Source organism: Hyperolius riggenbachi, chromosome 9 (assembly GCF_040937935.1).
Source record: "Hyperolius riggenbachi isolate aHypRig1 chromosome 9, aHypRig1.pri, whole genome shotgun sequence".
Lineage (NCBI taxonomy): Eukaryota > Metazoa > Chordata > Amphibia > Anura > Hyperoliidae > Hyperolius > Hyperolius riggenbachi.
In genome coordinates this window covers 280,275,862-280,290,958 of record NC_090654.1, presented here as the reverse complement: position 1 = coordinate 280,290,958, position 15,097 = coordinate 280,275,862, and the positions used below count along the sequence as shown (strand labels likewise).

The 15,097-nt window shown below is 44.4% G+C and overlaps 1 protein-coding gene across 4 annotated transcripts in view; it reads left to right on the top strand.

The window, feature by feature from the left end:
• Positions 1–9,043, top strand: part of FERMT2 (FERM domain containing kindlin 2) — a 168,126-nt gene extending 159,083 nt beyond the window's left edge. For all 4 annotated transcript variants that reach the window (XM_068254663.1, XM_068254662.1, XM_068254661.1 and 1 more), the window contains 3 exons: positions 2,092–2,216; positions 3,843–3,984; positions 6,616–9,043. In XM_068254663.1, coding sequence (XP_068110764.1) covers positions 2,092–2,216; positions 3,843–3,984; positions 6,616–6,789 — 441 coding nt within the window. In that variant the 3' untranslated portion in view covers positions 6,790–9,043. The remainder of the gene's footprint in view (positions 1–2,091; positions 2,217–3,842; positions 3,985–6,615) is intronic.
• The last annotated feature ends 6,054 nt before the right edge of the window (positions 9,044–15,097 follow it).

Below are 15,097 nucleotides of genomic sequence, written 5' to 3'. Positions count from 1 at the left end.
AAGGGAATTACTTCAATAGCGCGCTCAGTGAGTAATGTCGGATCCGTCAAAAGACAGAGCTGAAGTTTCTTAAAAAACACAATAATTCGGCCTCCAGCAATAGCTGGAAGCTGAATTATTTCATTTCCCACCATCCATGGCGGCCTGGAGGGGGAAGAGTAATTAACACGGCCGGTAACTTGTGCAGAAGCAGGATCAGCCATATACCGGCTGTATCCTGCGCCCAAGTCTACCGGTGCCGATTTCATACTGTATGTATGCGATGAGGGAGGGAGCACGGGTGCACTGCGCATGCGCTGACTAGCTGAAGATACCGGAACCCGTTAGAGAAGACCCAGGAGGTGGAGGGTGGCACTGATGGAGCAAACAGGCCGGAGTGGGCAGGGGAAGCCCCTGGTATGTAAGAATTTTTTTCTTTTTTCAGTCAACTCTGGTACCCTTTAAAGAGACACTGAAACAAAAAAAAAATGATATAATGAATTGATTGCGTAGTATGCATAATTACTAGAACATTAGTAGCAAAGAAAATAATCTCATGTTTTTATTTTCAGTTATATAGTTTTGTTCATAACATTACATCATTCTCTAATATTTGCAGTTTACACACTACTCAGCATTTTAAATGATTTTACAGAGCAGGCCAGTGAACTTTTGACCTGTTCTCTGCAGAAGAAAAAAACAATACAGTGCTAGACACTTGAGATAATAAGCTTCAGAAGACAGAGATCTCTGCAACTTTGAAAGTCCTGGAGCTCAATGGCTCTTTTGCATAGATAACTGGAGTTTCTTAACTCTTTCTGTACTGGAAACCATATTAGACTTGCTTCTCTGCTGCTAATGTTTTATTTCTTAGCTGTACTACACATACAAATCCTTATCATAATTTCTTTTTTTCGCGTCAGTGTCTCTTTAACCTATTTTGGTTCCTGGACATAGTTTCTACGTCCAGGAACCATGCGTGCTACCGCGCACTCCCGCGGCCGATCGTGCACGCGCACTCCCGGCCGCGGATTCGGTAGCCAAGGAATCAATGTATCGGGCTATGGAGCCCGATCACTGATTCCTCTCCCCCGCTGAAAAAGCGACAGCTTCTCTCGGAAGCTGCGCCTTTTCTGGCCGTTCCCTTCCCGATGTGTCACTCTAAGCGCGTGCTACGCTTAGTGACGTCATGTAAACAAACTCATGGCCGCCATCTTGTGGCCAAAAAGTAATACTACACCTGAAAAAAAAAAAAAAAAAGAATGAACACACATTTACATTATAAATCTATTGTTTACCTCCCACCCTCCCAAAAGTACCCAAATAAAATGTTTACTATAAAAAAAAAATTCCATTACAATAAAAAAAAAACAACATGTAAATATTTGCCTAAGGGTCTAAACTTTTTAAATATCAATGTAAAGATGAAATATTTCTATATTTTTTTTTTTTATTTTAAACTTGTAAATAGTGATAGATGCAAAATGGAAAAAATGCACCTTTATTTCCAAATAAAATATTGTCGCCATACATTGTGATAGGGACATAATTTTAACGGTGTAATAACCGGGACATATGGGCAAATACAATACGCGAGTTTTAATTATGGGGGCATGTATTATTTTAAAACTATAATGGCTGAAAACTGAGAAATAATGATTTTTTTCCGTTTTTTTCCTTATTCTTCCTGTTAAAATGCGTTTGCAGTAAAGTGGCTCTTAGCAAAATGTACCCCCCAAAGAAAGCCTAATTGGTGGCAGAAAAAACAAGATATAGATCAGTGCATTGTAATAAGTAGTGATAAAGTTATATGCTAATGAATGGGAGGTGAACATTTCTCACATGAAAACCACGGAACCTGAATGGGTTAAGAAGCCTAGATTTCTGTGTATGTATATTGCAGGGGTGGCTAATAAGATGCTTTAGAAATTCTGAGCTAATGAAAATGTTATGCAGTTTGAAATGGCAGTAACAGCCGCTGCATTTCATTGGTCTATTTTCAAACTGCATAAAAAAAAAAACCCTCAGGATTAATTTGAAGTAAACTCTTTCCTGTCTGATGTGTTGTTAATTCAGTTCTGACTCCAGCAGTGACGTGTCTGTCTCCCGCAGATCACAGCCCGAATCCTGGAAGCGCATCAGAACGTCGCCCAGATGAGTTTAATAGAGGCCAAAATGAGGTTTATCCAAGCCTGGCAGTCCCTACCGGAATTCGGCATCACGCATTTCATTGCCAGGTCAGTTTGATTTTATGGCCGTCAATCCCGTTTTAACCTGCTGGGGAGGTCTGGACGAGCTCAGCTCGTCCAGTACCGCCAGAGGGTGCCGCTCAGGCCCTGCTGGGCCGATTTTCATCAAATAAAAAGCAGCACACGCAGCCGGCACTTTGCCAGCTGCGTGTGCTACCTGATCGCCGCTGCAGCGAAAGAGGGTCCCCCCAGCCGCCTGAGCCCAGCGTAGCCGGAACAAAAAGTTCCGGCCAGCGCTAAGGGCTGGATCGGAGGCGGCTGACGTCAGGACGTCGACTGACGTCCATGACGTCACTCCGCTCGTCGCCATGGCGACGAGGTAAGCGAAACACGGAAGGCCGCTCATTGCGGCCTTCCGTGTTACTTCTGGCTGCCGGAGGCGATCGGAAGAACGCATCCGGAGCGCCCTCTAGTGGGCTTTCATGCAGCCAACTTTCAGTTGGCTGCATGAAATAGTTTTTTTTTTTTATTAAAAAAAAACCCTCCCACAGCCTCCCTGGCGATTTTAATAGAACGCCGGGGAGGTTAAAAGTAAATTCCAGTTGCCTGCTGTTCTGTGTGTACAGTATAATCTCGTTGTAATAAACTCTGGTATAGTAAACTACCTCTCCAGGTCCCGGCCAATCTCCATTTTTAGTCTATTGGAGTAGAGCCTGATATAGTAAACTTGGGTATAATAAAAAAAAATCAGGTATAGTAAACTAGTTTATTGGCACCTATGTGACGTGACAGACTCCAAATACAGTGAAAAGTGGGCGGCGCATGCGTCAGTGCGTCTGCATGAGGAGGCGGGGCTTGTAGTTCACAGGAAGCAGCTGATGAGTAATTTTAAGACCCACGTCTAACTGGAAATGGGTAGCCAGGCAATATACGCCTAGGTTCATATCTGAGAATTTGTCTTGTTTAGTTTATATAGCACCGACATATTACGCATCGCTGTACAGAGTATATTGTCTTGTCACTAACTGTCCCTCAGAGGGGTTCACAATCTAGTCCCTACCATAGTCATATGTCTATGTATGTAGTGTCATGTATATATTATCATCTAGGGCCAATTTTAGAGGGAAGCCAATTAACTTATCTGTATGTTTTTTGGGGGATTTGGCAGGAAACCGGAGGAAACCCACGCAGACACGGGGAGAACATACAAACTCCTTGCAGATGTTGACCTAGCTGGGATTCAAACCGGGTGGTTAGTAGTGGTTAGCGCTCTCGTTACACGACGAGAGCGCTAACCACTACGCCACCGTGCTGCCCAAACTTTTGGCTGTATTCGGACTTTAAAGGGAACTTATGGGGAGAGGGCTATGGAGGCTGCCATATTTCTTTCCTTTTAAACAAAAACCCGTTGCCCGGCAGCCCTGATGATCTCTTTGGCTGCAGTAATGTCTGAGTCACACACCTGAAACAAGCGTACAGGTAATCTTGTCAGATTTTTCATAGATATTTGATCTGCTGTATGCAGGTTCAGGGTCTATGGCTAAAAGTATTAGATCAGCCAGGCAATCTGCATTGTTTAAAAGGAAACAAATAGGTCAGCCTCCATTCACACAAGTACCGTATAGAACATTGATTGGTTTTCTATCGCTGATACGATTCTTGGCCATCTCTCAGGTTCCAAGGAGGAAAGAAGGAGGAGCTGATTGGAATCACCTACAACAGACTGATCAGGATGGACGCCAGCACCGGCGACGCCATTAAAACGTGGAGGTTCAGCAACATGAAGCAATGGAATGTCAACTGGGAAATCAAAATGGTGAGCGGCCTGCAATTTACAGGAATGCACTGCAGATGGCGTAACTCCTACATCATGACTGTAATGGTGCCCATACATGGTACAATTAAAAAGTTTGATTTCCCATTTATTCGACCAAAACGATCGAATAGTGAAAATCGAAAAGAATCCTTTTTTTTTTTTTTTTTTTTTTTTTTTTTTTTTTTATAAAAATGTGATCTGACATGTTGGAAAAATCTGGGTGATTGTGAAATTGTATAGTGTATGCAGGGCCGGCGCTACCATAGAGGCAGAGGAGGCAGCTGCCCCAGGGCCCCAGAACTTGTAGGGGCCCTCAGTGGCTACAAGAGGAAAAAAAAATTTTCAAATCAGCCTTATAGTTTTTGAGAAAATCGATTTTAAAGTTTCAAAGGAAAAAAAAACCTGCCGACTTTAATGGTTGATAGCAAATCCACCTTAAAGGACTTACGAGGCCAACTACGTAAAAAAAGTTAATTACCTGCCTCTAAGTTTCACGCACGGAGGATGCCGTCCGCGCCCTCCGTGCAGCGCCGCCGGGTCCCCCGCTCATTTTCCCCCCCGGGCCGGCTCCCGACCCCACGGCCCGGGTCGGGCTCTCCTTCCCCTCCAAAGATGGCCGCTTCCTCTGGCCGTGGCTGCGCAGCTCTAGGGCCAACCCCTCCGTTCCACGCTACGTAGCGTGGATCGGAGGAGTTGGCCCTAGAGCTGCGCAGCCGCATTCGCGGCCAGGCGGACTGCGCAGCTTTGGAGGGGAAGGAGAGCCCGACCCGGGCCGTGGGGTCGGGAGCCGGCCCGGGGGGGATAATGAGCGGGGGACCCGGCGGCGCTGCACGGAGGGCGCGGACGGCGTCCTCCGTGCGTGAAACTTAGAGGCAGGTAATTAACTTTTTTTACGTAGTTGGCCTCGTAAGTCCTTTAAATGCTAGAAACCCTAAATTTGCAGTATATGTTAAGGAGATCATTAGGAATAAGAGGAAAAAACAATTTTTCAAAAAGACTTTAAAGTTTTGAAGGAAAAAAGTATACTTTTAAATGCGGTAAATGTCACTTTTAGTAGCAAACCTAACGGTAGTGTAATTTTACATGCATCAAATGAAAGCGCAATAAATTTCCTGATGGGGTTTCCAGGGGTCTATACGCAGCCGCAGCGCTTTGGCCAGGGATCGCTACAAAGTAGTAGGGTGTTAATAAGGGATCGCTATACAGCCGCAATATGGCTGTATGAAGATCCCTGGCATTTTTTTCCTATTTTCCCAATTTTTTTTTATGTTTAGAGTGTGGGAATTTTATTTTTTTTTAATTTTGTGGGGTCCCCCCTCCTGAAACTTTTTAACCCCTTGTCCCCCATGCAGGCTGGGATAGCCAGAATGTGGAGCTCCGACCGATTGGGACTTCACACCCTGACTATACCAGCTGCAAAAAAGGTCCCATAATGCCGATTTTTGTTCCGGGGTATATGTTGGGGGGGCCCCCTAGGTTTATTTTGCCCTGGGGCCCCATTGTTGCTTAAACCGCCCCTGAGTGTATGGTAAGTTGTAAGTAAACACTATGGATAAAAAACGTTTTCTTCATATTGGATCGTTATTCTCTGATTTTTGGGAAAATTTAACATATGTGTATGGTACCTCCAAAAAGTATTTGAAAGACTATTCGACCAAACAAAAAAATTGATCTAATTTCTCTGATCGAAAAAAATTGTACAATGTATGGAGCTCCTTAAGATTTGTGCAATTGCTCAGTAAGCCGAGAGGAAATACATATGTGAAATTGGTGCTGTGTGATCCTGAATACCACGTCTGACATCTGTGGAATCTGACCAGTTAACCTCCCTGGCTTTCTATTGATGGCGCCAGGGTGGCTGCGCAGCCTGTTTCGCGGTGCATCAGCGGTGGCGGCGATTGTCCCCAGCTAGCAAAGTGCTAGCTGCCCGTTTAAAAAAATAAATAAATAAATAAAATAATGAAAATCGGCCCATCAGGGCCAGAGCAATCCAGTGCGGCGGTCATGGACGAGCTGAGCTCGTCCATACCGCTAAGCTGGTTTAAAGAGGCCCTGTAGTGACAGACAGTAGAATGTACTAAGTTATTTAGGATAGCCACTTTTATGGGAATCTTCCCAGTCTCCGCATCAGAAACACTTCCTATGTTTATACATTGCTGTATATTGGTGTGTAGTCCCGCACTCCTAGTCATGCCTGGCTAATCTGGCTACCTATACATTGGGTGCTATTCTTGCTACCTGTACTGGGGAGGGGGGGGCTAATCTAAATACCCCTTACTTGGGGGCTGCTTATGTGTGTGGGGGGGGGGGGTGGAATAATCTGGCTAACTATTCTGGGGACTCCTCTGGCTACCCATACTGAGGGTACCTCTAGCTAATTCATACTGGGTGCTACATAATACTGAGGGGTGTCTCAAGCTCCCTATACTGGGGGCTGTCTGGAGCACAAAGGTACCTTTAACATTTTTGGGGAAGGCCCAATCAACATATTGCTATGATGAGTCACTTGATCTTTAGCTACGCCCCTAATTAACAACATAGGAAGTAACCGGTCATACCCTGTTTTTGTAGTGTTGTCATAGGCCATGAGACCACCCCGTATTAACGCTCTATTCTCTCGCGCTCTTCCAGGTAACGGTGGAATTCGCCGACGAAATGAGGCTCTCCTTCATTTGCACGGAAGTGGATTGCAAAGTAGTTCACGAGTTCATCGGCGGTTACATCTTCCTGTCCACGCGGGCCAAGGACCAGAACGAGAGTCTGGATGAAGAGATGTTCTTTAAACTCACTAGTGGGTGGGTGTGAGTTTGGTGCCTCCGTTAAGCCCCTCCCTAACACACCTCCCCCTCCCACCCACTGCCCAACCTCCCCACCTCCCCCATTTATCAGAGCTGTTCTATTTTTATTTTTTTCTAAGTATGCTGCTTAAGAAAAAAAAAAACAAGTAAATAAACATAAGCTTGAAATGTATCCTCTATGAAAAGTTTTGCATTTTAACGATTTTGTATGCACTAACCAAAAGCACTGCCATGTTTCACGCCTGTGACAATGTAGCAAATTCTGCCCACTGTCCGGAAAAAAAAAAACATGGTGGAAGTATTGTGATTTCAAAACAAGACTGTTTTTGCTGGCGATCTGAGATATGGGGGGGGGGTCTTCTGGGTTTTTTGGGGGGTCAGCACAGAGGTGGGGCTCTCAATGAACTGAGCATGGGAAAGTGCAACGGTTTTAAGCCATTCAAGAAATTATAGACTGCGCAGGACTTAAACCTATTCAAAACATCTGCCAGGTTTAACGCATGTTTTTTTTTTATATTTTGGTTACCCATAAAAAAACAAAAACAGGAGTGTTGACTGTTTTTAGATTTTTTTGTTTAAACCTCCTGGATTTTGAGGATTTTTTTTCTATTAGGTCATATGTTACTAGGTCAACTTTGGATAATTATGCGGTTTCCTGAACAGAGTAGCCATCAATGATATGCTATACTAGTGTGCCTGTTGCCTAGCCACAGTGTCGGCAGCCATTTTGAGGCCTAAGCCAGTTGTGAACAGCAAGCTTGTTTTTTAACAGAAAGTCCAAAGTATAATTTTTGTTGCTGAATGGTTTGGACTGCCTACAATCTAGCCATTCCTCCTCTTTCAAGTGCCTCTGCTGATGGTCCCTGTTGTGCTGACATGTCTGTGTTTTGATTATTAGTGAACCAATAAACTGACTGCTTCACTTTTTTTGCCAGGAAGTATGTGGTGAAACCACTGGTCCTTGTTAATTTATTAGATTCTAAGCTAACCAACAAAATGGTGGCCAGACCGATTTGGTTCATGAATTCACTAGGTTCCTGTGGAGCCACTAAGAGGAGTCAATTTTTATCTAACTGAGAACTTTTTGCCTCATGAAATGCTTCAGTGAAATCGCTGACCTAACCTATCAAATGTTTTGATTATGGGCGGTCCAACAGAACAGCCATCGCTTGGTTGGTCATTCATGATAAACTACCTGCTTCTTGGAACTATGGGGGAAACCGATGGTCTCCTTGAAACCTGTAGGTAGTGTCTAATCCAAGCTAAACCACAAAATGGCTACCGCAGCGGTTTACCTCACACAATGTCAGAATAAGGCTTATTTATACAGGTGGCGATTTGCAGATTGTTAGAAAAATGCTATTTCCACAGAAATAGGAGCATTTTTTTTAGACATCTGAATATTACCAGATTTATAAAAGTGATCTTAAAGAGGAACTTTAACCATTGAACTTCATTACAATCAGCAGCTGATACCCCCTTTCCCTTGAGAAATCTTTGCCTTTTCTCAAATAAATCATTAGGGTGTCTGTGTGGTTGATCTTGTGGTGAAACTCCTCGCACAGTGTGATGTCATGACCATGGCCCTGATAGTTTGCTGTCTGTCAACCTCACTGCATTGTGGGAAATAACGGCTTTAGGATCTAAAACTGGTGAACAAACAAATGGCAACCTGAATTAAGATTGCCACATTGTACCTGCCTTGATAAATTGGTAATTTCAAAAGACTATTAGGGCAAAAATTAAGCAGTGGATCAGGATAAAGCGTCTAAATGCAGCAAGCATTCTGATTGGTTGCTCTGGTTATTGTCCCCTGTCTTGCTTTAGTTTTGTTGGGAGCCATCATTCTAAACCAGCCCCTTGAGGCTCATGTAGAGCTGGTAGCCCATTTCAGTCTTATCCAACCAACAAAATGGCTGCCACAGCTCTTCTAGGCAAGTTATCAAGGAAAATGGCCACTTGCCTCAAACATAATTTTACTTCAGTCCACTTCTAACAAAATGGCTGCCTCCTCTGTGCTTAGGCATAGGCACACTTTGAAATACACTAATCATGTCCCCCACTACGTATTAGTTCCCCTTTTTTTCCTTCAGTTTCTTCTACACCGTATAGTATTAAAGAACATTTAGTATTCACCAGAGTAACTGCGTCAAAAATATGCAATGTTTCATGACAATATGAAGTAAAGGTCTAATGAAGTATATACATTTTTTTTGTGTAACTTATGTACAAACACAAATTTTATAAAATTGTACAGTGTTTTTGTTTGTTTTTATCTTTTTTGTTATTTGTTTAATCACTTGTTGCTTTAGTTCTAGTATATCTGCATTTAAGAATGTATCCTATATTTTTATTTTAGTATTAAAGGACGTCACTACAATATAATATTTTTTAAATGTTATTTTGTTTTTGCTCTTAATTACGAGATTTTTTTTTTGGGGGGGGGGGGGGGGGGAGGGAGGCGGCTGGTTTTGACAAAGCTAAGCCTAACATGCAAACTATATATTGGTAAATGCAAAGTTCGTGGGGTCGTTGACGCCAGACTCTTATTTTTTTTTTTTTTTTTTTTTTATTTGTCTGTACCCGCCTGGTGAAAGAATGGGTGGGAGTTCAGTGAGATTCTGATTCCGATTGGATACAGGATTATGCAAATGTGTGCAACTTGTTGACCAATCGAATAAAACCTTGGCAGAGTGAATGAATTTACATACAAAAACCGCTTACGCCTGGTCTAATTTCAAGCTGTATACAGTTTCCATGCAAGAGGCAATAGTCTCAATGACCATTTGGGGGTGGTCAGTGAGATGCAAATGGTATCGAGTGAATGCTAGGGAGGATCAGAGATGCAAATACTTCTGTGTTTATGCAAATTTGTATGCAAATATATGCAGCTTGAAATTGGACCAATACATTTAAACCTGGGTGGAACTTAATTGGTCCATTTTCAAGCTGCACATATTTGCATAAAAATTGATGTAAATTTGCATAAATGTTTAAGTGTTTGCATATCATTGATCATCCCTAGTGGATGCAAAATGAGGATTATGGAAATCTTCTACGCAACACACACACCCCTTGGCAGGATTTTTTGATTGGTCCATTTTATAAGGGCTCGTTTCCATGGGCAGTTGAACTGTGTGCTCAGCAAGCAATACTCAGGCAGCAGTGAGCAGTTACCAGGCAGCAGTGAGCAGTTACCAGGCAGCAGTGAGCAGTTACCAGGCAGCAGTGAGCAGTTACCAGGCAGCAGTGAGCAGTTACCAGGCAGCAGTGAGCAGTTACCAGGCAGCAGTGAGCAGTTACCAGGCAGCAGTGAGAGTTTGAGAGGCATTTCACTGCCCAGCAACAGTCCATGGAAGAGGCCTAAATGTGCACACAAACGTTTTGCAGCTTATTGGCCATCCCTACTGACCTTCTGTAGATGAGATATGTCCCCCTGCAGACATACAAGGCCTCTTTTCCATGGACTATTGATGGGCAGTGAAAAACCTCTCAAGCTCTCACAACTGCTCGCTGCTGCCTGGTATCTGCTCGCTGCTGCCTGGTATCTGCTCGCTGCTGCCTGGTAACTGCTCGCTGCTGCCTGGTAACTGCTCGCTGCTGCCTGGTAACTGCTCGCTGCTGCCTGGTAACTGCTCGCTGCTGCCTGGTAACTGCTCGCTGCTGCCTGGTAACTGCTCGCTGCTGCCTGGTAACTGCTCGCTGCTGCCTGGTAAACTGCTCGCTGCTGCCTGGTATCTGCTCGCTGCTGCCTGGTATCTGCTCGCTGCTGCCTGGTATCTGCTCGCTGCTGCCTGGTATCTGCTCGCTGCTGCCTGGTATCTGCTCGCTGCTGCCTGGTAACTGCTCGCTGCTGCCTGGTAAACTGCTCGTTGCTGCCTGGTAAACTGCTCGTTGCTGCCTGGTAAACTGCTCGTTGCTGCCTGGTAAACTGCTCGTTGCTGCCTGGTAAACTGCTCGTTGCTGCCTGGTAAACTGCTCGTTGCTGCCTGGTAAACTGCTCGTTGCTGCCTGGTAAACTGCTCGTTGCTGCCTGGTAAACTGCTCGTTGCTGCCTGGTAAACTGCTCGTTGCTGCCTGGTAAACTGCTCGTTGCTGCCTGGTAACTGCTCGTTGCTGAGCACACAGTTGAACTGCCCGTGGAAATGAGCCCTAATTGTACTGCATAAGGCGAAGTCTAGCATCTGGTGGGGATGCTATATACAGTATACAGTGTGTGTGTCCCCATAGCTCCCCCCCCCCCCCCCCCCCCCCAAGAGTCTTCCCCATAGCACATAGTGGAAAATGCATGCGATTCTCCTAAGTGTGACCCTAGCCTTAGGCTCCTCTCACACTATGGCCCATATGCAAACTGATGGTTTTCTCCTGTGTGATATTTACTCACCTTACTATACCTTTTAAACTGCCAGCAAGCAAGAAAATACCCAAAATTATTTTGATTGTACGTTTTCACCAACTTATAGTCACTTTTTCAATTGTAAAATGCTTAAAGGATACCCGAAGTGACATGATGAGATATGTCTATCTCATGTCTGTGTCACATGTCTGTGTATGTACAGTGCCTGGCACACTAATAACTATGCTGTTCCTTTTTTTTTTCTTTCTCTGTCTGAAAGAGTTAAATATCAGGTATGTAAGTGGATGACTCAGTCCTGACTCAGACAGGAAGTGTCTACAGTGTGACCCTCACTGATAAGAAATTCCAACTATAAAACACTTTCCTAGCAGAAAATGGCTTCTGAGAGTAAGAAAGAGATAAAAAGGGGAATGTCTTATCAGTGAGGGTCACACTGTAGTCACTTCCTGTCTGAGTCAGGACTGAGTCAGCCCCTTACTTACCTGATATTTAACTCTTTCAGGCATAGAAAGAAAAAAAGGAACACAGCATAGTTATTTGTGTGCTAGGCACTGTACATATACGTCTATCTCATCATGTCACTTCGGGTATCCTTTAAAAGTGGTTTTTAAGAGAATATGAAACGTCTCTCCTAGCAGAAAACTCAGGAGGAAAAGTTAATTGCACATATGTCTGTTGCGTCGCAATTGACAATATAATTGCATCACAACGGATATGCAACGTACATGGTGGCAAAGGAGCCTTACCGCAAGTGCAAGAAAAGGCCCCTAGTGGCCAAGCTGAAATCAAATGGCCTATAATAAAATGTAATTTTATCTATTAGCTTATGGAAACATTCTCTGAAAACTGCTGTACACAAGTTCTAGTTTATGCTCTCTGACACGCAAGTACTCCTCCCAGAGCTTCAGTGGAATTTTGGTGTGGGATGGGGTGTAATTTTAACACTTAACTGTATTTAAAGTGGAACTCTCAGCCATACGATCTCAGAAAAAGAAAACGCATATATGTGGATAAATACTTGCTCTACTTACATAACATATGAAATGCACTGTCCACATTTTGATTTTAGTGATTTTTCTATGGTAAAAAAGAAAATCCTCCTTAGGATTCTTCATCTTAAAGAGACTCTGAAGCGAGAATAAATCTCGCTTCAGACCTCATAGATAGCAGGGGCATGTGTGCCCCTGCTAAAACGCCGCTATCCCGCCGCTAAACGGGGGTCCCTTCACCCCCAAATCCCCTCGGTGCAGCGGGGGAGCGCTTACTGGTTGGGGTAGGGCTAACCGTCGCAGCCCTGCCCCACACGCGTCTGTCAGTGCCACGCGCGTCTGTCAGTGCGTATCTCCGCCTCTTCCCCCCCCCCCCCCCCTCTCAGTCTTCTTTCACTGAGAGGGGCGGGGGAGAGGCGGCGATGCGCCGCTGATAGACGCGACTGGAGGCAGGGCTGCGGCAGTTAGCCCTGCCTCCAGGAGCGACCAAGTCTGCGACCAAGTGTTGCAGTGGGGGGTTTGGGGGTGAAGGGACCCCCGTTTAGCGGCGCTGTAGTGGCGGTTTAGCAGGGGCACACATGCCCCTGCTAACTATGAGCTCTGAAGCGAGATTTATTCTCGCTTCAGAGTCTCTTTAACTGTGTCTATTTTAAGTCAATCCTTATGTAATTTCCTCCCTTAAAGGGAAGGTCCAAGCAAAATTAAAAAATTAGTTTCACTTACCTGGGGCTTCTACCAGCCCCATGCAGCCATCCTGTGCCCTCGTAGTCACTCACTGCTGCTCCAGTCCCCCGCTGGCAGCTTGCCGACCTCGGAGGTCGGCGGGCCGCATTGTGTACATTTTTACGCATTCCCGCTAGGGCAGGAACATTAACACAAAAATGTACGCATTGAACCAGTAACGCGTAAAAATGTATGTGTTAATGTTCCTGCACTAGCGGGAATGCGTAAAAATGTACCTAATGCGTCCCGCCGACCTCCGAGGTCGGCAAGCTGCCAGCGGGGGACTGGAGCAGCAGTGAGTGACTACGAGGGCACAGGATGGCTGCATGGGGCTGGTAGAAGCCCCAGGTAAGTGAAACTCATTTTTTTTATTTTGCTTGGACCTTCCCTTTAAGGCTCATACACACATCAGACCATAGTCTTTGGAAAATGAAAGATCACAGACCACTTTTAACCCCTTCCATGTAGTATGAGAGCCATACTCTACACAGTCTATTCTATGGAGCTGAACTCCCCATCAGACAGAAATCTTTGCAAGATGCTGCACACACAGATGCTGTACACATGCAACAGATCATTATCTGCAAAAGATCTGTTCCTGCAAAAGATCCGTTCCTGCAAAATGCATTCATAGTCTGTGATATCTGCAGATCTCATACACACCTTGTTTAAGGGCCCATTTCCACGATCGCGAATTCGCATGTGTTTTTCGCATGCAAATTCGCATAGCAATACAAGTGAATGGGGCTGTTTCCACTTGTCAGGATTCCTTTGCGGTATTCTGTGCAGAAAAAATTCGCATGGCAGAGCCATCAGAATTCGCATACCGCTATGCAATGTATTCAATAGGAAATTTGCATGCGGTTTGGGTATGCGAATTTTCATGCGAATTTGCATAGAAAATGGAAAACCACACCAGCACTGCCATGGTTAAATTCGCATACATCGTCATCCATGCAAATTCGCATGAAAATTCGCATAGACCCGCATGCAAATTTTTACCGCGGTGATTCGCACCGCACAAGTGGAAATGGGCCCTTACAGACATTCATCTGCAGATCAGTTACACCAGGATGGATCTTCAGATCTGCAGATGATTGTCAGATATCTGTTGAAAGTCTGTTAAACAAGGTGTGTATGAGGATCTGCAGATACCATAGACTTATAAATGCATTTTGCAGATACTGATCTTTTGTGTCTGTACAGCATCTTTGTGTGCAGAATCTTGCAAAGATTTTTATCTGATGGGGAGTTCAGCTCCATAGAATAGACTGTGTAGAGTATGGCTCTCATACTACATGGAAGGGGGTAAAATTGGTCTGATCTTTCATTTTCCAAAGCCTATGGTCTGATGTGTGTATGCACCCTAATGGTGGCCATACATGGTACAATTTTTTCTTATAATCTTACCATTTCTATGTAATATAAGGGAACTGGCTAAATTATCCTTTCAGTATATTCACTTAATTTACCCTTATACTACATAGAAATGGTAAGATTGTATGAAAAAATTGTACCACGTATGGCCACCATTACTCTGCTCTGCCTGACTGTGTATGCATTGCCCGCCCTTCACTATAGAAAGTGCATTGTCTCAGCATGAGAAATATTGGGCAATCAGAGAGGAACAGAGGTGTGGGAGGGGAAAACAGGAGGGAAAGCGGCTTCAGCCAATCAGGCTGCATTAGTTAAGTTTTGGGGGAAATAGAGAAGCAAAAAAAGGCAACCCAGCATGCCCTGCAATTTCCTTTTTGTGGCAGATGTACCAGGTAAGAGCTAGGGAAACTGGGGAATGTTGTTTTATGATAAGAAAACTAAAAGTGATATTTAAAGGGGCACTATTGCTAAATTCTTCTTTTTTTTTTTTTTGACCATTTAGTGTACATATGAGTTGTTGTAGGATTGATTTTACACATTACTTAGTCTTTTACCAATGTATTTGGTTACTGGCAATAAACCTATTGAAGCATGCATTGACGTCAGTACTTTTACCTTTCCGACGCCAATGCAGCCTAAACCATTCTGTAGTAGGGAGGCATCTTTTACTAACGAACAGTTACTGTACTCACAGCAGCCACCGTAAAGTGAAGAACACTGCCTCTCCTCCGTGCAGCGTCAGTTGTTGCTGTGTGCGGATGGGTGGAAAACGTACGCTGCCCGGCCGCCAAGTCCCCCTTTACCTTAGCTGGCAGTGGAACGGACACCTATTGTTGTCCGTTTCCATGGTAACTTGACCGGCTTTCCGA